Below are 25,639 nucleotides of genomic sequence, written 5' to 3'. Positions count from 1 at the left end.
TAAAGATCGATAGCTTGTGCAGTTTCAAAAGATAATTTAATCAATTCGTCAGGATACAGACCCCTGCCATTTCTCTCCTCCCTTATTCATTTTCCCCTATGTATGTGTGTAATAGATTATGGTTGAGACAAACTAGAACGTGAAGAGTCATGTTTAATATCGGAGTGACACCACACATTTAAACAAGATCCTCTGTGCACAGCACTACATTACTCAGTTGTGGTACAGCGTTCTTTCTCTTACTGCAAAAAAAGATCAAATGTCACTGGACATGTTTGCATGCCTGTTTACCCTTTATTGGGAAAAATCCTTGGATTTCACAATGATGAGGTTTTGCAATCCATGTTTTTTGTTCCTTTTACATTTTGCACAAGTCCATGTTGGTGTGGGGGAGTGTAGCTGTAAGTTACTGTAAGCAGTTTTTTTTTTCTAGCAAGTTGTATGGAATCATTCTGAGCAGCCAACCCTCAGCACAGTGTCACTATAACCTTGAAGAAGAAGTTAACTCTACAGCAAAAATACACTTTAACAGCCACGTATGTAGTGTCTCAAGCCTGCTCCCTTCCCGAGTTTACTTTCGCTGGGATACTGTAGGGCTGTGAACTGGTGTGTGTCAGCAGTGTTGCAAGCAGGGTGTTATTGGGATGGGGTAGCCCTCTGACAAGGCTGCCTGGGTTTCTCATGGCAGGGAACAGTCCTTGGGCAGCCCACGGAGCCCAGCAGCCCCCTGGTTTCTGCCGTGCCCGTGGGCAGGCACCTGGCATCCTGAGAAGCCGCTTGCAGACATGGCTGGGAGGAGAGTGGTGTAGGGGGGTGGGAAGCACAGTACCAAAGCAGCGCTTCTTGCTCATGTGTACAGCTCAGCGCTTGAACCCACAGATGTAAGTGCAATATCCCTGTCGCCTGTGAGTGGGATAAGTCCTCAAACCTGGATGCCAAGACTGTCTGTTGGCATAGTACTCTCTGGGTACCACTTTCACTTCAGCCTTGTGACTAAGGACGGTCACCTCAGTCCAGACCAAAGGATCAGCCTAGCCCAGAACTTAGTGAGGACAGTGGCTAAAAAAAGATATCCAGGGAATATGGTAAGCACAGGCAGAGCAAGTAGTGCTTCTTCCCTGGAAATCTCTGTGCTGCTCCTGATGTTCTGTGGCTTTAGGAAGAGCATTTAATATCCCTCATTGAATATTTCTGCCATCAATTTGTCCGTTTATTTCTGAGCCAAGTCTTTTACCTCCCAGCATGTTTGGAAGATAATTTAATATTTTTTTTGAATGGCTCCAGCAAAATGCTTCTTAGACTTTCTTTTGCCCACCTTACTATGCTTATCCTGCCAGCCATTGTAGTGACCTGGTTGACCACACATCTACTTTGTAGCGAAAATACCAGCTAAATTTCTGTAGGGCTGATGATTTTCTGAGACCTTCTTGTAAGCTAATGCTTCCATCTTCCTGGGCAACAAAAGAATATTGCAATTTGCTACAAGAGCAATAGAGAATAGTTCAGCTTGCTCCAAAAAAGAGAACTGTAGGTGCTGCTTCTAAATCTCCCAGTAACACATTTGGATGACCTTCACAAAATCCCAGCCTGGGGAGGAAGGCTTTGCGTGGTTGCTGCTCAAACACCAATTACACACATGAGCTCAAAACCTGTTGCCTATCAAGGTTCTGACGTTCTTGCTATTTTTTTCTCTCTTTTTTTTTTTTTCCTAACAGTAAATAATTTGTAAAATTAAATGTAAAATAAATTAAGCTTCCTGCAGCCAAATAAAAGGGTGAATTTAGAAGTATGTAGCCGGAAAAGGCCTTGTCTCTTTGACAGTCCCAGTAACTTGTTTCAAAGAGAAGTAGTCTCCAAATTATGTTAGTTTTGTGTTAGATGTTCTTTTTTTTTTAAATGTTGTATTATTTTTTTGTGTTGGTAAAATGTGCTGAGGTAGGTGTCTAGAGGAATTAAATCTTCATATCTTCAGATTATGTATAGAACTGATAGCCAAAGCCAAATACCCTCCCTGAGTTTGGGGAAAGATTATGAATGGGAGCAGAGTGCTATTGTATGCTTTCTTGTTATAAATATGTCAGATTTCAATTTTTTTTTGTATGAGCACATCTGCTGAGACCTGCTGCTAGTTTACACGCTGGAGGTAACAGCTCAGCCATCTGATGGTGACAGTCATGACTAGTGTCGTGAAATGAATTTAGCCTGTAACCCCGGTGACAAAATGAACAGTTTTGAGGAATGAAGCAGCCTCCTATATTACAAAACAGTAGTTGCATAAAATAAGGTGTTTGCTGTAATAAAAAATGTGTCTAAATTTCTTGTCTTAAAAAAAAAAATGTTGGGGGGAATTAGACTTCATGTTTAAAAATAACTTTTCTAGTACTGTTCCTCTCTTGTTTATTTATAGATGTGTTTGAGGTTTGTGATGGCTTATTCACCAGCGGTTTCTTTGCTCATGATTAGCACTCTGAACCACCGTAGTTGGGTTTCCCACTGTATTTCTCGTCTCTTGGACCTGTCACTACTCTATGTGCTTCTACAAACCATCTGTGACTGTGGTTCAGAAATTGTAGGTTTGCTCTGTTTTTTTTCTCCCCAAAGGAATAAAGTCGGTTTGCATTTCAGGCTGTTACTCTCTCTCCTGTCTTCTTAGCATTTTTTTTCCCTCTTTATCTTGGCTTAGATGTTCAAGAAATGATGAATAACTCCCATGTAAAAGCAAGTGGGATAAAATAAAGAAGTTCAGTATTTTTCAATTCCACGTAAACATCTAGACCAGTTTTTAAGGTTGAATATTAATAAGCACTGTAAGGGCATACATTTTTAATGTAGCTGCTGCCCACGTTTGAAATTGGGTCATTCAGATTTTCTTCTTACTGTTTATTCCAGCAGTTAATGTATCACATGAAAGTAGAGTTCAAGACCGGTGTTTTATACTAATTAGAAGAAGACTGAAGGTTGTATTTGGAAGGCAAAACATAAAACTTTTTATCTATTTTACCTCTAGTAGAGCTTGAATAAGCTGGTAAACCTGGAAATGAAATAGAGGCAAAACTGTGTGCTTTAAGATGTATTTTGTGATCTCTCCGGGTTGGAAACAAGACAGGAGTCTGATTCCAAATGTTTGCAGCACACAGCTGGACATGTGCCAAGATGGCACTATAAAACAGTCCTTTGCACTGTAAAACTGGGGTTTGGGCAAGGGTTGGCATTGTTACTGACTTACCCAAGGAGTTTTAAAGGTTAGTCAAAACAGAAGTTGCTCTTTTAGATGGGATTGTAAATTAGTCTTTTTCTCTAGAGGAGTATCTTTGATGTTAAATTTATGATAGGTATGTTTTGTAAAAGTAAAATTATTTTTTTATATCTTTTTTTAATCCATGCTTGCATCATTGTTTGCAAGATGCCAATTTCTGTGCTCTGAATAAATAATAGAAATGCAGATGTTAATGTTTCACAGTCAGTCATGAACAGCAGTAAGTAACAGTAACTGCTAAGTTGAAAATGGTCTTGAAAGCTTGCTGATGAACATCTACCGTATCTCTTGAAAAGCTGCTTAAAAGTTTAAGTGTGTATTAAGTTAACATGGGTTTCTATAAAGATACGACACTAATGGTTAGCAGATTTTTGTAGTTGTCACACTCTGTATGAAGTATAACATCGTTACGTTTAAACTGTGTTGTACTATTACAAAAGAATCTCATTGCAATGTCATGCTTTCTTTCAGCTCCAGTGATAAACCGATTCACCAGGCGGGCATCAGGTAAGCTGGATGAAGTTGCATGTTTTATTGGTCTACATAATAGTTGAAACATAATGCTGATGGTGATTATCATGTCAAACATAATATGGCATTAGGTTTCTTTAAAGATGACTGACTGAGGTTAACCTCAAATTTGTTACCTGATTTACTGAAAAATGTAGCCAAGGTTTCAGGTTACAGAACTTGCGTGAACCCTTCCGGTTGCTGTGGAAATTATTAAAAACCTAAGCTTTTCTTTTTTCCTTTAAGGAAAATCATTCCAGTCCTAACAGAACTGAACTTTGAAAGCAAGAACTGAATGTAAACCGATGCAGGCTTGTCTTGCTTACTTTCATAGACAGCCTGAAACAGCAATTTGGTGATCATCTATGCAATGAGAAAATGTACAACCATGCTAGAAATCTCCCGGTGTTTTCCAAACCCGAGCTGGTTTGTGTACACAGTACCTTGTTCTGCTGTGCTGAGCTGGCAGATTGAGTCCTAGAAGCAGTGCTGCCATGGCAGTGGTGGGCTGGGCTGGGCTGGGAGCACGCCTGCCTAGCTGGGTGCTGGTTTGTGTATTCTTCAAGTTAACTTGGTTTGTGCCAGCTCAGAGAACTCCATTACATGTAACAGATCCCTCCGAATTGCATATCATTAAAAGTTAATATTCTTGGCCTCTTCTTATTGTTTTGCTGTATCATAGCCTTTGGACTTCATTTTTCAGGGCTTTTTCTCCAGAAGCATGAGGCCCAGAACCTAAGTCTTGTTTGTTTGAAATACTTTGAATCCAAAAGTGGGGTGTAAAAGCCACCACTAATTGTAATGAGACTCAGGACTGATTCATAAGAGTCAGTAGAGTGGGAGACGTGAGCTATTTCTAATAGTCCTGGTATGCTAAGTTTAAACTGTAACTGTAAAACGCTTTCTGTTGTCAACCGCAGATAAGTTTTAGTAAATGTAATAAAGTTTGTATTCCATAATGCAGTAAGTCTATTCAGGCTTCTAATTTTGCTAGTTACAACCTCAGTCAGATAGGTCCTTGTCAATATAAAAATATTAGTGGAGATCCTTAGGATTACTAAGGAACTGCATAGAAAAAAACAGAGATTTGCATTTGCAGGATTGATGCACAGAGCATAGGTAGCACACAGTAAGAAAATGTAATGAATTCCAAATATTCTCATGTTTTAAATAATGATAATACTTGAGGTACTCCAGCATGAAATGAAAGGAATGATTCATTAACTAGCACTCAATAACAGTGAGCAGGGCTTTATGCAAATTACATTTCATGTTTTAAGGAAAGTTTTACTGTGACTGATTGATAGCTGAGTTTAATGAATACAGTCCTTATAACAGATGTGTGATACGCTTTTGCATTTCAGTAGGAGAGTCTGATTGTTTGAAAAGCTTAACACTTGTTCGGGAAAAAAAAAAATCAGTTATTTTTAATGTTCCTTTAAAAGGAAACCAAAAACATGTTAGAAGCCTGAAATTTATGCACAGTTATTGGGGAAATAATTTCTATGGGCAGTTAATATTTCATGTGTTTTCGTCTTGTTGTGGGGATATAAAATAGAGTTATCTTATTCATAATAATGAGTCAAATTGTATGATATGGTCCAGATGTAAATCATGTGAATATACTTCAAGCTTGAACAAGGTAATACTGCAGTCTACCATATGTACTATTTTATTAAGTTTCTGGCAGGTTTAATAGTCAAAAAATTATTTTTCAAACAAGAAAGCCCATGAAAGGTGGTAGTTCTTACTTTTCTTCTTAAATACTAAATGACCACTGGAGAGATACAGTACATGTAACAAACTTGATTGATAAAATACAAAATTAAAAATATGAAACAGACTATGCTAATTATACAAACATTTTACATGGGGGTTTGCAACTCTAACCATATTTTTAAATACTTTTTTTAATTGAACAATTGTTTGTGATACATTAAGGTAGTCAAGATACCTCGCAAGTGGAAAAGCCAGATAGTAGCTGTTTTTTTATGCTTGGTAGCTTAATAGCATTCCATAATCGAAGTTGATACTCCATGTTTAGGAAATAAGAGGCTGACCAAATGAAGCATAGGGTTTTTTCTCAAATACAGATTTCTCTTAATTTTAGGCTGTTTAGCTAAGAGCTATTTTAAAATCTGAAATGTGCAAAATTGTTGATTCTTGAGTGATTTTGAATATTGCTTCTGATGAACATTACTCCTAAGTTAATGATGAATATTTGGAGAGTTACCTGCAACACGTGGTTTCATGTTGCATCTGTTCTAGTGGTACTGCAGTCTAATTCTGAGAGTGTGATTTTAGGGTCCCTGCCTTTGTCACGCCTCTGTCCATAGGTTGTTTCTACTTCCCTTGCGTAGACCTAGGAGTTGTGCTTCCAGAGTGTGCATTGATTTTAAAAAGATAGAAATACGGGAGGTTTTGGTGTGTTGATTTTCATTGGGTCTCCAGCTGACCTGTGCTGTGGCTCCCAAATAACTACATCTGAAAGAGGAGTAGTAGTGGCTGCCTTTAGCCAGTGGTGGGATGGAGAAAGAGTTGAACTACTGACATCAGTTGGGGCAAAACATCCAATGATACCTGCAGCAAAGGCTCCTAGACTATTCTGCTAAAAGCTGCTTTCTGAGCTCTCGCAATGATAAGCAGGGAGAAGCCAGGACATTACACATTTCTTTACAAAGAACAATAATTCTCTGCAGAGGATATCTTGATTTTGACATTTCTGTTATTCTTTGGATAATGACTTGTATTTTACTTGGTGGCATAAGATATAGTTATTTTTCCTAACTGAGCTAGAAATTAAGCAGCCAGAGTTTAATTGCTGAAGCACCTGCTGAAAACAATATAGCAAGGCATTTATTATTTAACAGCTGTTCCTGTTAACATGCTGTGAATGTATTAATGTACTGTCATTGGTATGTAGAGGATAAAGTCATAAGTAAGCTAGGATCAAGTAACTGTTCTTGAATTTCAATTCTTAAAATTTATTGAGCTAATTTAGTAACTATTCCGTGTGTTTATGCATGTGTGTGTATATATGCAATATGGGTGCTGTATATAAAATACACATGTACCATAATGATGATGACATAACTATTTATGGGCTAGTTTGTTCTAGTCTATGCACAAAGAATAATACATATCCTAGTCTTAAACAGAGGAGTTTAGCAAGAAGAGGAGATTAAAAATACTTTATAGAGCTAGAATGAACAATGAGACAGCTGCAAGTAGTTAATCCTTAATTTTTCTTCAAAAATTTGGTGGGAATGAGATGAAGAGAAAGGAGAAAAACTGTTGAGGGGATCGAGAGACTTGGGTGGGAAGAAAGGGGGCATTCAGGTAGAAGCAGCATGAAGTGGAAGAGAGAGCTGTGAGTATGTTCATGAGGTGAAAAATGAGTGGAAATTCCCGAACAAGCTGAGGTACAGTTTCTGAATAAGGACAGATACTTTCTTGCTATGGATGAGATTAGATTTCATCTAAGTATGAGATACCTAGGGATGGAAAGCTAATGTTATTCTGCACGTTAGCAGAAGCATTGGGTTCCTGCTTTTCAACATCTTGATGGATAGATAAACAAGTAAATTATCTCATTAAATACTGGCAGGAGTTTAGAATAATGCAACAAAACCAGCATGAGTTTGATACAGAATGATCTTAAATTTATACTTGATAGATACCATTTACGGTGGCTATTTATACCTATTTACTAGTATTATAGAAAAATGTATAATATCATCTTAATTAAGAAGTAGATGAGTCTATAAAGTTACTGCAGTTATGTATCTGCTTAAGCTTTTGAAAGAGTGAAGAGAGCCTAACTGAGGTTGCTGTGAGTTAGTCTTTTTAAGCTAAGAACTGGTAGATAGGCTCAAGGGCATTTGTGGGTCATCTCTTATTAACAACAGAGATAACTTCCTCATTCCCAAACATTCTTCTCCCCCCAAACAATATCTAACTTCAAAATACCCTTTTTTGTCCTGTGGAAAGGAAATAAATGAAGTTTTAAATACTTTTCTCTCAACCAAATGGGAAAGAGAAGTAACTTTATTTGAAGGCTTCTCCACAAAACTCTAAACAGAAGTATTTTAATCATAGTCAAAAGGCAGAGTAAATCAGTACTGACCCTCTAGGGAGAAACTGGCTTAGGTATATCTGGAGTAAACTTGCAATTAAGGAGATACCACTATTGCAGAAAGAAGAGAAGGAAGAAGAGAACTTTCAGGCTTCTTCACCGTGGGTACCAGTAAGGACCTCTCCAAAGAAGAAACACATAAGTAAATTGGTGCTTACATTATACACCTACTGCAACAGCCATCAACCGAAGTGAGAAAGCAAGAGAGAGAAATTCACATGACACTAGAGGAGATCTCTGTGCAGCAATTTATTTTTTTTTTTTACTTTTAAACTTTTTTTTTAATTTGCAGTTGTTGAAATTGGAAATAGTTTCTGCCTTTATACACACTGCTGGGAGCTGTCACTTCTAGGTACATGGCTGATTAGCTGAAAAGCAAAGGCTGAGAAAGGAGGAAACTGTTTTTTATGCCCCATGGAAAGGATGTGTTTAATTCATTTCTGATAAAGATGGGGCTGCGTTTAGTGGCCTTCCCCCCTCCTCATTGTTTTACAAATTACGGAAGATTCTCTAACAACCTAAGTTCATTTTACTTAACTCTACAAATTTTAGGCTTACAAAATGTCAGCAGTTGGAAGAGAAAGGAGATGCAACATTCTCTTTATTCTTAATTGCTCGAGATGCCCACAAGCCGTGATAATGGAATCATCTAACACAGATGGTAGTTAATTTGGATTGGTAGAGAAGTTGTTTTAGTTTGTTTCTCCTCAAGCCTTGCAATTATTTAATTGTTTTCCAGCAATAATTTCTGCAGGTTAGAAATATTTTCTGTTAGCAGAAAACATTTAACAGGAAACCTAGGACATTTTCAGTCGTTTCATAATTTTCAGAAATATCTTTTAACAGAAGCACACTGATTAATTTCTAAGCCCCTCAGGCTAGTTGTTTTTATTAAAATACAATGTACACCAGTGAAACACTTCATAAACAAGTTAGTACTTTATAGCATCAATTACGTATAATGATGGCATCAGTGGTGGGTTGCCTGTCAGACCTCCAAGCCCTATGACCGCGCAGCTGGGAGCAGAACAGTGCCGCCACATCAGAGGCTGGACGCACACACGCACACCTCACCATGCAGAGGTCACGTCACGGGGCTGTCCCCGTGGCGTGACTGGCCCGCGGTGTGACCGGCCCGCGGCCCTCCCTGCCCGAGCTGGCTGTGCCCTCGTCACGCGGCGGCCGGGACGGGCGTTCTCCGCTCTCCCCACCTGACGCACAGGGCTCACGCCTCTGCCTGGCGTGTGATGGATGCCTGCCTTCTGGCACGCGTTCAGACAGGAGGAGGAAGGTTCTGCAAAGCCCTCATAAAAGGGAAAATCTGGGAGCAAGTTTGCCAGAACAATTTAGCTATTCTTCATCTCATTCTTAATCTCTGCATGAGGTGCCATTAGGAAGAAAGTGACAAGATAAAAGTTTTGGGCTTCATTATTCTGAACAGATGTGTGGACTGTGGATTAGTCATGCCCACAGTAACATTTGCATATATCACTGCTAGTTTTCAGTTTAATGATTTCTACAGAAAATGTGACAACCTACTTAAGAAACACTGAGGAATTTTACTGAATTTAGACCATGGGAGTCCTGTTAGTAAAGTCCTAATTGCTTTCTGAAATTATAAGTATGGAAGAACATGGATGATATTAAATTGTTAAACATAAACTAGTATTTAGGAAGAGCAAATTGATACTGTTAGCCAAGAATAGAACGTGCCTTTAGGAACAAGATTTCATTTGTAATTTCAATCCACTTGAATTATATTGATATTTTCTAAGAGATTGGCACCCACTTTCCTATGGCATGTTAAAAATTGTCAGAGAAAGGCAGCTAATTGAAATAAAGTGCTATTCCCTCTTATACAGTAAGGCAGAGGCTGGAGTTGTACCAAAAATAATGGTGAGGAATGAAGTAACTGTAAACTCCCCTTCAAAATGCTCAGGTAGGAGGCAGTGTTATTGTAGAAGCATATCAAGTTGTAGTGACAGAAGGAAGAATAATAAAGAAATTTATTGATGAATCAGTAATTCCAGTGTAGTTCTTCAAGCAGAGTTACTGGTTCTGCTTGTTCTGAGTGATGAACAACCCCCAAACTGAAATCAAGTGTTGTGGTGTTCATTGTTGTTCTTTGATACACGCACGTAGTCAATCCATAATTTAAAATGCTCCATCCTTCAGTTTTTTTAAATAAACAGGGACATAGTTAGCTGACATATAATAGTATCTAATACTAAAACCCAGTTAAGCACCAAGGCTGCCATTGCAGTGGTGAGGAAAACGGGAAAAAAAAGTGCTGTCAGAGCTTTAGAGTGTATCTGTGTTTCATGACAGAGCACAGTAAAGAAGGCGCATAAGCCTAAGGTAGCACATCACTGTGGCAAATTGTGGCTTACTGGAGGTCACAGAAGAATAGTAATATCTTAACTAGGTTCAGCCTGATGAAGTATTGTTAGACTGTGCTGACGTCTGTGGGGCTGCAGCTGTACATGGGTGCAAACATGTACCATGCATCACTGTGTGAGTGGCCATGCCCTACGCTTACCTCCTGCACCTCTTGCAAGGCAGTCACCGCTCCTGTTTGATGCAGCTTTCCTACCCAGCCATGCCTCTTCCACCATATTCTGTAATATCAGCTGCCTCAATTGCTAACTGCTGAGAACGTACTCCCATCTTTAATTTGTGATTTTGTAAAAATGCATTGCATAGTCTCTACTCCCTAGTCCTTACAGAGAGTACGTTCTTTTCTTGTCACAGTCTTTCTTACAGTTGCTATCACTGTAACACTTAAATCCTTGGTGAACCTTGAGGACCTACCCAACAGCCATTCCCATTAATCAATGAGCAGTTTCCCGAGCTTGCAGGAACTGGAGCACTGATATTAAAGTCAGAATGTGTATCACTAATTATGCCTGCATCAGAAATGGAATGCCATACATGCAATCCCTGGTTTCTTTCTATGCATCATAACTGCTACAGGGTATAGCTGTAATTGTATGTGCACAGGAGTTTAAAGATGAGCTGATTATGTCTTTGCCCTGTGGTATGTCTACACTGCATTTTTTTTCTTTGTGACATAACTAAACTTGCAATTCATATTCTCTCTGCTCTTGTAGGGTTATCCCATGGCCAATGAATGTCACAGGGAGAAATGAGCCACAGAGTTTTCCCAAGAGTAGTCTTTGATATCAGCTGCCAGAAGAGCCAGTGGGACTTGTCTCTGGACTGAACTTAATGTGATGTGTAACAATATGGGCATGGTGTAGGCACCTTAGAACCACTGGGTCAAGGAGAGTCCTGGGCTTCAGTCTGGTCCAGGTCCAGCTGAAAGCACACGTTTAATTCTTAAGAATGAAGAACTACTTTCAGTGGCCAGTCCCACAGTGCTGTTGGGTCTATGTTAGCCACAGAAGCTGTTTCCCACCCAATCCATAACCAAGTGATCCAGCTTCCTTTCTTTAGTTTCTCTTGTGTATCTTGTTTGCTGTGCACTTCACAAGTTCTGCTGCAAAGGAGACTGTCACAGAAACAAGAGTTTAATTTGCTTTGTCTAGTCTCCTCTTGTGTTTTCTGGGAGTTTGCGAACAGTTCCTGTAGAAAAACAATGTAGTAACATAGGCTTAGGGGTGCTTAGAGAGCGCGCACATTTGCTCCCCAATGCTAGCCACAGTTTTTGTTCAGAATGTCTAATAAAATAACATCACGACATAGAACTTGAAGTACTTGTTCTTGACCCTTTGTTACCTTGAGATTCGTTGCTTTTGATGCAGATCTGAGCTTGTGTGCTCAGAAGCTTGTCTGCCTCCTTCCTGGGTCAATTGTTTTAGCTGTTCTAGTGAAAGATTCTGCCCATGAAACTTTTTCTTCTGTAGATTGCATTGCATCTATACCCTAATGAGTCCGTACTACAGTTGGACAGTAGCATTCTTATTTAAAAGACAAATTTTTAAACAAAACTTAGCCTATCTGCGCATTACTTCTGGAACTCTTAAGTGGTTCACTTTCAACATTCATTTATTCTTTTATTAAACCTCCAAAATCTGAAACATAGATTGTAGCAGGTTGTATCAAAGTGTTTTTTTGTATAGATCATGAGCAGAGATTGAATATGAATTTTTCAGGGCCCATTTATGGAGCTGAGTCGCAGAAACAGGTTAACTGTTGCAAGTTAATGTCATGCCAGATTTTAGATATGGCTATGCTTAATCTGTTTTATCATAACACTTTATCACTAAGCTTAATAAAAGGAGATTTATTAGATGCATACTTTAAGGCAAAGTTTGAGGTGGTGGAAGAAGGGAGGAAAGGAGGCAAGAAAAGGGAGGGAGGGGCAATGGTAGGAATAAATATGTAAGTCTTGCACTGTGTGACAGGTTGCTATAAAGAGGCCTATCAATATTTGTCCCAAGGAGGTGGCAGGGTAGGAAGGAAATAAGCAAAGAGTGATTGGCCCAGTTTTTACACACAAAAACGTTTAGACTATGCTTTGGGGAAAGCTTTCTAACTAAGCACTTGGTGAAGCCATAGACTAAACTGCTCAGGAATATTGTGTTATCTCAGAATTTTTAAGGAAAGAGAAGACGTTTTTCTGCAGGGATAGAGGTGCAGTTCATGCCACAGCAGTGCATAGGTATGATTTAGATGATTTCTTGAGGTTTCATCTGTATTTCCCTGTTTGTTTAGATGTCCTTGCAAGCATGTATTTCTAGACTGTGTTTTATAGACTGACTAAAACGTACAGAGTAATTATTTTTAAACTGTGCAATTTGGTAAAGCTAGATAGCAAACTCTTTAGAATATAGGAAAGTTAGGAATGTGTTTTGAGTTCACAAATTACTGCATACGTCCCTTTATGAGAAATTGTAATTTTTCTTGCTGTTTAAGTATTACCTTTGGAAGGTATTCTGCCTACAGTTTTGTATCAGTAAAATTAATCACCATAATTTTTTCAGCTGTTCAGGCTAATATTGTTTCAGATATATGAAACATAAACCAGAGGTTGGTGTTGAAATATAAATCAAATTCGTCTTAATGAGCTGTTGCCTAGTCACTTTGATGAAGAGCTCAGAAATCCTGGCAAGGTATGGAGCTGTTACACTGACTGACCAGTTCCTTTAAACTCGTTTTATGTATGAAACTAGTAAATAAGATAAAAGATAAGTAAACCAGGGAAGTGCAACAGTAGAGCTTGTGTCTCTATGCTAAGCCCTTCCTGCAGCCAGCAGTGTGGCATCATCCATACCGCCATTTGGGAACAGTTCCATTTGCCAGGGACCTCACCAGAGCCTGGCCCCCCCTGATTTCTGGGGTACTCTGGCCAGCATAGTCTTCTGTTCCACTTGAGACGTCTAAGGAGCTAATTTTTTCTTCCTCTTATTTTAGACAGACTGGTATTTGGCACTCTTCTACTTGGAATGCTGTAATGTAGTGTCTAATATTTGTTTTGTGACCAAACAAATGCATTATATTCAAAGAGGAGATCTTGCTATGTAACTTAGTAGTAGTGAATAAATTTCAGAGAAAACGGGTTTTTCAGACAAAACAGACTTTCTATCAAAATAAATATAGAAATTAGGCCAAATGTTCATATTAATAACAATAAATATGGCTGTTATTTATCTGCAAGCAGTAGTTTGCAAGTCAGTCATTATTGAATAGATGTACTGAGAGTTCTTAATGAACGCTCTCAGACTGCAGTGAGTGCTGTGAACTAGTTGGTATAAAATACAGATTATTCTCTGTTGAACTTTAATTTGTCTTCATTTTATAGCCAGCTTTTTCAGGTTAATAGTTCCTCTCTTGTTTCTGGTTAACATTTGATTCAGAACAAATTCTTCCAGTATCTGACAATTTGTAGGTCATAATGTATTTTCTATGTTAACCTGCTTTCAAGTTTGCATTTGCCATTTACCAGTGATCCCAATAACACCCCAGAATCTAAACATGATCAGAGAAGCTATTAATCTTCCAATTCTTTTATCAGGATGCTCATACTGCATGATTTTGAAAGAAACAAAATAATCGCTATTTTTTTTGAATGCGTATGCACCTTACTGAAAAAAGTAGGAAGGATTTTAAATTTTTTTTTTTTGGAGCAGATGTGTGTTGATAGTCATTACTTAATAATTCTGATTTTTTTCTTCTCTAAAATATTACGGTATCTATGTCTATGATAAGCTCAACTTTGGTTGCTATGCTAGTTTGTTCTTAGGCATTTGTATTTAGATTAGGGAGATAAGCTAGCTCTGTTATAGGTGATAGAGCATGAATCTGTAGGCTGTTGTACCTGCTTACTAGTTTTCTAAAACAATTGCATTCCATCTGTGATTTCATGTGGTTTGACTTTCATGCTATAGAAAATTGCTTCTCTAGGATAAGAGACGAATGAGACAAGGCATGTTTTACACAGTGAGTTATTTGAAATGGAATAACAGTATTTGTGAAATATTTTGCGTAGCAAGTTTTCTTGTAAAACACGGTAATACAAATGGCTTGGCTTTGACCTTCAAGTTTGGCTTAGTATTTGGCAAGTACTACTTCTTTTAAATACTGTGGAGTCAAAGAAAGGGAAAACCTATATATTTAAATATATTTGCTAAATACTGTGGTGTTTAAAACACCAGATGTCATTTATGCACATTGTATAAAATGAACAGCAGCCTGATGTTTTGCTTCCTAAATGCTCAATGTCAGTTCCATATGTTTCATAGGAAGCACGATGCCTTGAGCTATGGGATGTACTTCTCAGTTGTTTAAAACAGAACGTCCTTTGTCAAAGCACAAGCCCAAGGCTTTTTCTTCATCAAACGCTCCCTCTTTCCTGCACCACCCCCCTGCTGCCACATAATCCTGTTCCACAGCATCTTTGCTTCATGCGTCTATGGTATATCTCTCAAATACATGTTTAGTTTGGAGGATACGGACAAGTTTAAAGCATGTGAGAAAATACAGAAAGGAAATATAGGCAGGAAATATAGCATCTTTGAAATCAGTATTTATTTTCTTGTCAGTGGGTCCTACAGGTTCCCCCAAAGCCATTCGTACTTCTGTGTTGGACATCCATCTAAGTTTAGCAGCCAAGCATATTGGTAAATCCCAGTAACAGTTTTGTTACCAACTTGGAAGCATATTTGCATTCTTTAACACTCGGTAATGCCCATTTTCTCACTTCAGATCTTGCTTTCTCTTCTAGATAAAGATGTGAAGTCTTCTCTCTTGAAAACTCAGTGGAGATCTAATTTTTAAATATGATGTGTTTGTATGCACTTTCAAATGGAGTTATTTAGAACTGTGCTAAGCAAGTCATTACTGCTATCATACTATTATTATATACAGTATTTTAATACTTGTGGATCCTAGCTCATCACTCTTTGTGCATTAGATTTGTTGTATACAACATTGTACTGTATACAGAAATCAATGGAAATGGTTGTATGGCCGTTGCATACAAACAGTTGGCACAGAGCAAAGCATCAATTTTGTACTGTGCTCAGTTGTGTATGAAATGACAGTGGAGCATTGCAAGGCATATTGCAGTAAAGGACTAAAGACATCGTTCTGCATGCACTATTTTTGCTCCAACTTGTCCCATTTGATTATTAGCTTACTGTTAAGGAATCTCCTTACGAGATTTTGAACCCAGGATCTCTCCCTCAATCTTCCGTTGACTGTGTAAGTCAGGAGGAGTCCTGCTTCCCCTCATGATGCTTGATCACATGGCGAACAGAGAAGAAGCTGGCCATTGTATGGCAGTGGTGTTCGTGTATGTGTGTGTAAAGCAGGGTATACATAGCTTTTTAGTATAAAATTTGTAAGAAAATTGTAAAAGGGCTGAGCATGAATATAAAAATCACTCCTGAGTTTTAGCTTCAGAAATTTCTCTGAATAAATATTATAAATATTTTTCTTCCTTATCTCACCCAAATTAAATCACTGTTCTTCTTTAGGGAAAAGTTAAATTTTAAAATAATGAAATTTTGTTGTATTAATGCAATGCATCTTTAAGGGTTTGGTTTTTAAGCTAGTGATGTAGACCAGTAATAAAAAGGTGAATAATTTCTGGTTTTGTTCTGATCACTATTTTGTGTGAAAGTGAGATTGTTTTCTGATGTCTTCACCATTATTGTGAAGAATTATTATGAGAATGCCAGAATGAAAAATTGCTATGTGCCACAATCCACTCATGAAGAAAATTGTATGTATGTATTTATTACATAGTTAGAATAGGTAGCAGAACCTGATCAGAAAATAAAGAAAAATGAACTTGTCAGAGGAATATATATTAAGTGGAAATGTTAAAGCCCTGCTTACTTTTCTTGTTAAATGTCAGGCTGCATGGGAGCACTAACTCCCTTCTCCATACACAAGGAAGTAATGAAAATGTGGAGATTCAGTTTCAAACAACCAGTCACACAAGAAGGACCCCCATCAGCCTAAACTCAAAGCTTCAGTCAGCCTCTGAAATGATCTTTCATGCTGAACATCAGCTACACACTGCAACAAAACTGGGAGTTTATACCCTTAAAAATCCTGTGCATGCAGTCTAGTAAGTGACAAGAGCATCTTTTAGCGCACAAATTCATCACCTACTTGTCAGCCTTGATCTTTCCTGCTATCACAGTCTGTGTTTTGGAAATACAGCTCAAGTGAAGCAGTACTGTAGCAAAAGTGTGCTCTGTGAGCTGGGGACTCACTGAAAGAGGGGAGTCCTAAACAAGAATTACTTTCTGCTCCCTTATATTTTTGCTAGTGAGCAACAGAAAGAAAAATCTTTCTTCCTTTTTCTCTTGCTAGCATTGGTTTGGGAACTATTTTCACACCTATTCTGGGTGAGTCTAGAGCAGAGCATACCTACTTTTATACTCTTTTTTTGTCTATCCTACCATAGTGATATACTTTGGTGTTATGCAAAGATAGTCATGCATGACACAATTTAATTTTTTCAGGCATTTTCTTTACTGAGAAGACAGACACTAATCTTATTCTTTATTTTAAAAGAGCTGCCAAATTTATGCTGGCCATTTGGGAATATATTCCTGGGGAATGTCAGCCATCACCAGTTAGGGGTTTAGGCTCAAATAGACTAAGTCAAAGAATCAGCCATCAGCGGACAAAAATGTGTATATGTTTATATATTTATATAAAACATGGCAAAAATATCTCCCTATATAAGGCTTACCTGCTGTTCTGTAGGATTTTTAGGCACATCACACTGAGTCAATCACATTTTCTCATGGTCAGTATGAAGGAATGCTTCAGATGCAAGACAGCTAAGAAAAGAGAAAAGAAATACTTACGCCTACTGTGCGGCATAATTACACTGAAAAAGATGAGAAGCTAATCTTAAAAGATCCTCTTGAGGTATGCTCCTGGGATCAATTTGTTGGTGAGTAATTACAGAGGAGAATCTAAATTGTCGTCATGGTTTAGTAGTGCCCAGCGACACTGATATTCTTGCTTGCACAAGTCAAACCACGTAGGAAGAAAAAGTATGGAGTGCCCCATACTTCATCTTAATAAACACATATGTATGTTGGTTTCTTTCATATGCCTTCCAAAAAAATGGTCTGCTGCAAGAATGAGGAAGGGGAAGTGGTACAATTTTTATGGGTCAGATCAAGAAACATAATCCATGTGTAAAGGATGGTGTAGAAAAGTACTAAAAGGGCTGTTGGAGAGCTGTGGTGAGGCAGCTGTTACAGTAGCAAAGCAGAGACAGAGGGAAGTAACACAGTGTGACAGTAGCTGATACACTGGGTTAGTAAGGGCCTGGAAGAGGAGAGTAGGGAGCCTATGCTTGACATAGTCAAAAAGAAAGAATTAAGTGAGATTCCAAATGGTTCATGGTACGCCTACCACCAACTGCCCAGCATGCTTGTTGGGTGTGAGATGTCCTTATTTCCTGCGCTGTGCATATTTGCCACCTCTGCAGAGAACCTAGGCTCAACGGGAAGGAAGATTAATCTGCATGATGACATAAAATTTGTGCCGCATAAAGAAGACAAAGACTGCCTGCTATTAGAGAATGGTTTGCTGCAGTTTGACACAGGTGTTAACTGTGTCTATTGCAATGCTAATACTCTATACTTGCTGATGCAGTCATGAAGCTCATGGTAACCTCACACCTGACTCTGGATGCCAGTAGCTTAAAACCTCCTGAACACAACTGTGGAACAGTCAAGGAACTGTGTAGATTTGAAACTAACAGGAATAAATTAATTCTTGTAGGTGCTCTGGCCCCTGCAAAGATGGACTATTACTGTCACCTGACCTAGAACAAAAAGCTGTCCTGATAAATTTACATGAAAAGCAGTTAATTGAATTCACAAGTACATTTAGCTGGTGTCGTGGTTTGAGCCCAGAGAGCAGCTGAGCACCATGCAGCCACTCACTCACCCCTTCCGCCTCAGGAATGGGAAGGAGAAAATAAAGTAAAAGGCTTGGGAATGGAGGTAAGGACAGGGAGGGATGACTCACCCATTACAGTCACAGGCACAGGAGAGACTTGTTAGAGGAAGAAAAAAGAACATAATTTAATTCAGACACTAGCAGCAACAACACTTAACAGACAGAGTAGGACAGCGAGAAGCATAACCACATCTTAAAAACACGTTCCTTCCCCCTTTCCTTCTTTCCCAGGCTCAGCTTTGCTCCTGAGTTCTCTACCTCCTACCCCCACAGTGGTGCAGGGGGACAGGGAATGGGGGTTATGGTCAGTCCTACATCTAATTCCTCCTTAGGGGGAGGACTCCTCACATGCTTCATCTGCTCCAGCTTGGGGTCCCTCACGTGGGAGACAGTTCTCCATGAACTTTCTCTGACATGAGTCCTTCCCATGGGATGCAGCTCTCCCTGCTCTCCCTTATCTCCTCCAGCGTGGGTCTTTCCCACATGTTGCAGTCCTCCCAGCTCCAAACTACAGCAGCGAGGCCTTCACTCGGAGTCCCAGCCTTCTTTGGGTGCAGATACCTGTTCCAGCATGGGGTCCACCATGGGCTGCAGGTCAGCATCTTCTTCACCGTGTACCTCACCATGGGGGGCAAGGGGGTGGCCCTGTCATCTCAACATGGGTTGCAGGGGAGTCTCTGTTCCAGTGCACACACACACCCACCTCTCCTCCTCTTCTTTTCTTCCACTGATCTTTGTGTTTGTATAGGTGTCCAACTCACAACTCTTCCTCCCAGGTTCCCCTTCCTAAATATATTTTCACAGAGGTGCAGCCATTGTCACTAATTGACTCAGCCTTGGCCAGAGGTGGATCTGACTTGGAGCCAGAGGAGCTTCGAGAAGCTTCTCACAGGGGCCACTTCTGTAGCTCCTTCCCCTGCTACCAAAAACCCCACCACACACACACAAACCCAGCACAGCTGGTCATGACACACTGGAGATCATAAACAAATGTACATGGGACTGTACCCCAGATGACTGAGAATTACAGCTCAAGCTCTGATGTTACAGAGCAGCAGAATAAATGGTGTCTTGAATAAATAAAAAGTTAGAAATTAAATAAAGTGTGTAATCATTTTCTAAATGGTTGTGAATGGTGTTCCTGGGAAGAGCTACAAGAGTGGTGTCTAAGTAATAAGAAAATAAAGGAAAAAAAAAAAACTTTTATATTTGCAGAATAGTGGTCTCCTGCCCTTCTAGCATAAGAGCATATGTGGGACGGAGTGGTCTTGGTCTGAGTTGATGCTCAGCCTGTGGCAGTCTCAAAATACTATAGAGTATGTCTGTGGATGGAGGAGAATGTATGAAGTGGAGAAAGGACTACTACGAGTGTGCACAATCAGACACATGTGCTCAAGCACACATAGTTTTTGCCATATGTATGCTTCTTCTGTGTAATAGTAAATTGCACAGGTTTTGTGGCCATGCATGCACACAACCTTATGTTTTCTATCTTTTTAAATTAGGTAAATTAGTGGAATATTTACAAAGTGTGTAACTGTTATTGTAGAGAGATTCTTTAAATGGAACATGAGGTACGTTCATGATTTTGTTAAAAAATAAATTAATTGGAAAAAATATTTAATGGTAGATACAAAATGCTAAGCAATAGTGTTTGTTAAATTCACCTAAAATCTGTAATATGTTTTGTCACATACTGTTGTTCACTTCTGTGTTCTTACCATCTAAGTAGAATTGTTTACATGTTTTCTTTCTCAGTACTTGTGGAATCCTGATTTTGTTGTCTTTAAAAGTAATACTCTGTTTCATCTCCTGTGGCAGGTAGACATTCACTTTTTTTTTTTCTTTTTATACAATTTCTATTGTTTTCGTTACATTTTAAGTTTCTCTTATTCTGAAAGAACAGACAAGGTTTCAGGGGTGCTAACTGCTTTTCTCTGCCAGTTTCTGAAGCAATGGTTTACTGATTATTTCTTTTTTTATAATATTTTGGTGATTGAGTTAGGGGGAAAAAAGAACACTTGAAATTGTGATATGGTGCACTGACATTTGTTTAAAACACTTGGTTTGAATTGTAGATTTTTTCTAGCGTGGACGTACCAGCCATAGTTTTCATAAAAAGTAGAAGTTTATTGAGTTTCAGAATGTGTTTATTTCTTTAGGTAACAGGACTTCTATAATAGTGGTTACTAAAAAGTGCCAACAATAGTCATAATTCTGACATACCCATAAATTTCTGGCAGATGTTTTTTAGGATGTAATATTTTGTAATTCATCTCTGACCATAATGTAATTCTTGTTTGGAATTTGAGCAAAGTTCTTTCAATATCTGTGACATTTTCAAGCCTGAAGCAAAAATCTGTTTCTGCATTATGTGATTTTAGTTTAATGACCAGATATGTGACAAAATAGCTTTAAAAAATACGGTTAAAAGCTCCATGTTAAGGTTGAATTGTTAAGTAGAAAAAACTTGTTTACCAAAAGTTAAGACTGACTGTGAGATAGATTTTCTGTCATTAATTTATTAAGCCTGCGTATTTGGGACTAGACCTTATTTTTAAAAGTGCTAAGTATCTCCCACTGATTTCAGTGACAATGAAGGTGCTCAGTTGGGTGGAGATTGAGGTGGCAAGTGGTTGTGCTGTGCAAGAGAGGAAGCAAATTTTAGAGGCATGTCTGTTCTGTTCACACTTTTCGTGCAATGCTCCTTAATCAGAACACAACGTGACTGATGGATAATTTTAAAAGAAGTTATTTACATGAGCAATTGGAATTGTGCCTATTTATAGGCTGGTTGCAATCACATCTGACTACTGGGTTTCTTAGTGCATTTATCATACAAGTGGTACCAGCAGGAACTCTGCATTTATGTTGTCATTTTTAATGAATACTCCTTTTTAATTAAACTTCTCCATTTTACTTTCTTGCATTGGTTTCATGACAGCAAAGTTAAAACTACCACTGTCCTTCCTTATGAAGATAAAATCAACACACTTTAATGATTAGGTTATGAAATTACACATTGATGCAAGTGCAGCATACGTAAGTGTCTTAACAGAAAGGAATAAAGTAACCCTGGGCTGGCTGGATTAATGGAAGCCCTTTGTTCCCAGCCATCTGGGATATACATAGACAGTTCTTTTTCTATTAAACAAATGTTTATTATCAGAACTTTGGGGGTTTTGAACCTGTGATTTTATTTTGTGTTACACACAAAATTAAGTGGGAGCAGCATGACTGCTTCTTTATACTGTCCTCTTGTTTTTTTGGAGTATCATGTCCAATGAAGACTTCCAATTCTGTTTTCCAGTGGAGTTGTTGATTCTTTAGTTGATACAGCCACAAACATATTTTGGGAACTGTGTGCTGTTTCCCTTTACTTCTGACATGGATATTAGGCGCTCTAAGTTAGAATATTAGTTTCTTTTTGCAGACCACAAAACTGGTGACTAGAAAACTTTCTTTTTAGGCTTTTGAGGGTTCTTTTTACTTTCAAGTCTTTTGATCTTTGCTTCCTTAAGAAATCCTATTTTATTCATACTATCTCTTTTTTGCTTATTACAATATATAATTACAGTGATAAACATTACAAAACAGATTGGAGACTCTGTAAATGTAATCCATTCAGCAGTGGTCCCCTGCCTTCTAAAAACTGTATTAAGCATTTTGCACTATGCCTTTATGGCCATTAAACTTCAGACGTTTGTTCTTCATGATGGAGAACTGAAGGCCCAGAGTTGTTGGGTAGTACCTGAGAGAGGGAGTAGAGACCCTGAACCATGTGCTCCCATCTTCTCTCAGGTCTTGAAGCACCCTGTTATGCTTTTTCTTTCTATTATATTCTTGCAGATGTAATGAATGGCTGGGGACTACGGGGGACAGATGCACCAGTATGAAGGAGCGGAGGCTCTGTATATGGTGTATCCGCCATTCTCCGGATCCCACAGGCTACCCATGCTGTATGTACAGTGCTTTTATCTGGTGTCTCTAATTCTTACATAGTCCTATAGTTATTACCTGGCTTCGTCCTTACAGGAGTATTATGTTAATAATATTTAACTTCATTAGGGCCTAAAAATATTCTGAAAGCCTTCTGCCATGCTCACTGAAACCAGTGGTAATATTTATACTTCTTCTTTGAAGTTTTGACTGATTTTTTTAAAATTTATAATTTTCAGAGGTCAGTGTAGTATGCTGATGAGTTATGAATGAGTTTACGTGACCTGGAAGATCTTAAAATTTCCTTTCGTTAGCAGCTCACTGAATTTTTTTTATCTTCCCTCTTGTACTGTGCCTTTTCTAAGTCATTAAATTTTCAGTGGTGGCAGTGTAGTAGCAGACACTTTATTCTGAACTGTTCTTGAAAAACAATACAAGAAAATATGAAAGACCTTTCTCTTACTGGGTGTAGGTGTAACAATAGGAATTCATGTCTATTTTAGATAGTTTTGTTATCATCAATAAATAATTGTGTCTTTCTGTGGGTGATACTCTAAGTGAACACTGACAGTGTCAGTACACATACTCCTCCTCACTGAAGATCACATCATTATTTTACCTTGGCAGTATCTGTAGGGACTCGATGCCTGACCCTCCATTGTCCTTGGAGGGAGGAGTGGGTTACAGCACGAGCTGTAACATGCTCAGCGACATGTCTGCTCCTCCAGCCACTCCACAGAGATGAATCACTTCCTGCTTAAGCATATTTTCTTCTGCATAGTGGATTGTTCTGTATCCTGTTCTTTTTGTTTAAAGCAGTGATGTCTTTATAATTTATGTCTATTGCTGTGAGACTTGGTTTGAATTCCATCTTTGACCCATTTGTGAAGTATTTTAATTGTTTAGAAAGTGGTGCATTCCTGATAAGTGTTCTATTTGCTGTTCTTTTAAATTTCACAAGTGAAGGGATTGGGTGCCTGTGTTGCACAGGAGTGATGTTGAGAAAGCCACGAAGGCCTTATCTGATTCAGGTATCTGAGGTTGCAGTGAGCCTCTTAGTCACTGCCAGGGACCAGCACCACTCCATGCACCTCTGGGACCAAACTGATTGGGATGCAGTTCCTACAGTGACCCCTCAAGGAGGTGCCTGTCTCTTTCTCCAGGCTTGTCATGATAAAGACAAGACCAGTGGGGCCAGTGGAGTTGCCACAGAGTCTTGTGACATGGATGCAGCTTGTGTGTTGACACTGACTCTGTAGCACTGGCTTACCGAATATACACCAAGACATTAAGCATATATCAGCTTTCTCCAGTTCCACAACTGTGTGATTTACAGCTATCAGATCCCCTGGTGCCAGCTGGGGATACCTCTGTACAAGTGCCACTGTTCTCAGTAGTAACACACAGCACTGTTCAAGAAAGTTCAAGAAAGTGAGTTTAACTTCTTATACTATGTTTTCTCAACCTCATAATTGATCCTTCAATACTAGAAATAATGTTAGACCCTCAGTGCTGTGCTACAGTCCCTAGGGTGTGAATGTGGATATGAAAATAAATGTTCTCTTGGACACTTTCTTTGGTGGGTGATAGTGGTGGTCATTTGGAAATGCATCATATTCCAGAAGGGGGAAAAGGAGCTGTGAGTAAGAGTAATGGTCATTCATTGCATCTGATGGATTATTGGGTTATTGATGTAAATACTGAGGTCCCAGTCTTCTCTGTTTAAATTCAACCAGCAATAGTATTGGATGCCTCAGTTCAGCTGCTTAATTGCGAAGTGGGTAGACATATGTATTTCACTTCAGGATGTGGGCTCGGCCTTTTTTTATCTCTGTGTTCTCTTGAGACAGTGGCTCAAGCTGGATATTCTCCATCTTATGCTAGAGAGGACAGTATTTAATGTACTACAGTGGCCAGTGTTCTTGTCAAGTTATGTTCAGGTAGGTGGAAAGTTACCTTAAGATTTCTATAATTAAAATATATGGAGACCTCATGGGTATTTTGCATCGTTTGCACTTCTGGTGTTGCTCCCCAGTAATAAGGTCATTCTGAAATCACTTGACTTTCTTAGGTGAAATGCTATCTTTTGCCATTTTACTGCAGAATTACTGAGGAAACATCATATTTTTATGAATGTGGACTTCCTGTTCTCTGAGGCAGTTTGTTTGTTTGTTCCTGGTGACGTTAAATGTCTGGCAGTCTGGGGGGGTGGGGAAAGTTAGTTTATTTTCATCATTGTGATTCTGACCTTCAATTTATCAAATTCTGTTTGTTCTGAAAGACAGCAACTTACGGAGATTTTGTGTTGTCTTTATCCAGCTTTTTCTAACAGGACTCCTTGCTGGAGCCCAGATTGCTTACAGAATATCTCTTTGAGGTGCTCTGGGTGTGTAGGTGTGGCCTCAAGGTTCATGTCAGCTGCTGTTTTCACTAGGATGTCATGGTCTCAAATTTTTGGCCTGTATAGAAGCATGCTGACATTTGTTAAGAATCTGTCTTATGATGGCTCCTCTTTTTTTTTTCAGTCACCAGGACAATGTCCTGGTTTCCTTTAAAAATGTTCAGACCACTGTTGTATATATTGAACATTTTCTCCTTTTGCTTGATTCTGTCAGAGTGAGGAGCCTCATGTGACACCTCAGATGATTGAATGAAAAGCAATATCTGCAAAATAATAATTTCAGATGAACTACATAGAAACAGAAGTTTCTTTAGCATAAAACAGTAATGAACTTTGGTCCCTCTAATCTGTTAGGGTCATTGAGACATAAACATCAATAATGTGCTCATGGCTAAATTCGATAGCATTTTTGTCTTTTATGCATTTGTCTGTCTGCAGTTCCTGCTGTCTTCACTAGCATGCTGACGGTAGATGCAACTTATATTAAGCATTTGGAAATACTGTTTTCCATATTTTGATGATCATTCTTCTGTATATCCCATTATTAATCAGACTTTTCAGTTTCTGCATATTATTGATTTCTCTACGTGCATCTGGTACTCAAGCATTTAAGTGTCAAATCTTGTATCATCACAGATTAGAGTTCACTTGACCAGTTGTTGACTTCAGAACAATAAATTCTAGTTTATGCTAACAGTGAACCAGTGGTTTACCTCCTGGCGAACTGCTCAGTGTCAATGTCTCCTGTGACAAGTGGTGTGCTGAATTTTTGTGATATTTCACACTAGATTTTGCTTCCAGTTCTGGCTTCGTTGTAGTCTCCTGTAATAACTCTACACAGCAAGCAGGTCACTGTTCTTCAGGTTCTGCAACACTTTCTTTGTGACAAGGCCAGGCCAAAATCTGCAAAGGAATGTCTTCATTTTTTCCACTCATCTTCAAGAACAGTGATATGAGATGTGTCCTTTACTCAGTGATGACAGAAAAGCCTTGAGCT

The 25,639-nt window shown here is 38.7% G+C and overlaps 1 protein-coding gene across 1 annotated transcript in view; it reads left to right on the top strand.

Moving 5' to 3' along the window:
• The window catches only part of PRKAR2B (protein kinase cAMP-dependent type II regulatory subunit beta), an 87,809-nt gene that overhangs the window by 27,188 nt on the left and 34,982 nt on the right, over window positions 1–25,639 (top strand). Inside the window, exon 2 of the mRNA XM_042793242.1 lies at window positions 3,728–3,763. Within this exon, the coding sequence (XP_042649176.1) occupies window positions 3,728–3,763 (36 nt within the window). The remainder of the gene's footprint in view (window positions 1–3,727; window positions 3,764–25,639) is intronic.

The sequence above is a fragment of the Tyto alba genome, unplaced genomic scaffold (assembly GCF_018691265.1).
Source record: "Tyto alba isolate M040663 unplaced genomic scaffold, T.alba_DEE_v4.0 Super-Scaffold_2, whole genome shotgun sequence".
Taxonomy (NCBI): Eukaryota; Metazoa; Chordata; class Aves; order Strigiformes; family Tytonidae; genus Tyto; species Tyto alba.
Note: the sequence above shows the minus strand (reverse complement) of the source record. Positions and strands in the feature narration are given on the sequence as shown.